Source organism: Phaethon lepturus, unplaced genomic scaffold, assembly GCF_000687285.1.
Source record: "Phaethon lepturus isolate BGI_N335 unplaced genomic scaffold, ASM68728v1 scaffold45766, whole genome shotgun sequence".
NCBI lineage: Eukaryota > Metazoa > Chordata > Aves > Phaethontiformes > Phaethontidae > Phaethon > Phaethon lepturus.
In genome coordinates this window covers 4,993-5,370 of record NW_010546398.1, presented here as the reverse complement: position 1 = coordinate 5,370, position 378 = coordinate 4,993, and the positions used below count along the sequence as shown (strand labels likewise).

The 378-nt window shown below is 66.7% G+C and overlaps 1 protein-coding gene across 1 annotated transcript in view; it reads left to right on the top strand.

Moving 5' to 3' along the window:
* Window positions 1-8: 8 nt before the first annotated feature.
* The window catches only part of LOC104622480 (biogenesis of lysosome-related organelles complex 1 subunit 5-like), a gene marked incomplete at both ends in the record, with an annotated part of 3,770 nt that continues 3,400 nt past the window's right edge, over window positions 9-378 (top strand). The window contains one exon of the mRNA XM_010289275.1: window positions 9-18. Within this exon, the coding sequence (XP_010287577.1) occupies window positions 9-18 (10 nt within the window). The remainder of the gene's footprint in view (window positions 19-378) is intronic.

Genomic DNA, 378 nt, shown 5'->3' with positions numbered 1-378 from the left:
TTCAGCCTATCATAAAGGGTAAGGAGCGGGACCGGCCCAGCTCGGTACGGGGTCCTTGGCGTGGCTGAGCCTGCTGTGTACAGCTGGGGATGGCGGAAACAACACACACACGCCTCGGCCGTTGGGGGTCTGCGGGCCGTTAGGGGGGCGCGCGCCGCCCTGCCCGGAAGCGCGTCCCTTGAGCGGGGCGGAGAGTCACTGCGAAGACGGGCGTTAGCGGCCTCCTCAGGCGCTTTCCCAGCCCTCTGCGCTTCCACGGAGAGGTTCCGAGGTTTGGAGTCGGGCGCCTGGAGGGGTTACCTGGCTTTCCTCTCCCGGGTAGCTGTCTGGCTGTCTTTTGGGAAGCCGAATCTGCCACGGAGCCCGTGCCACTGTCGG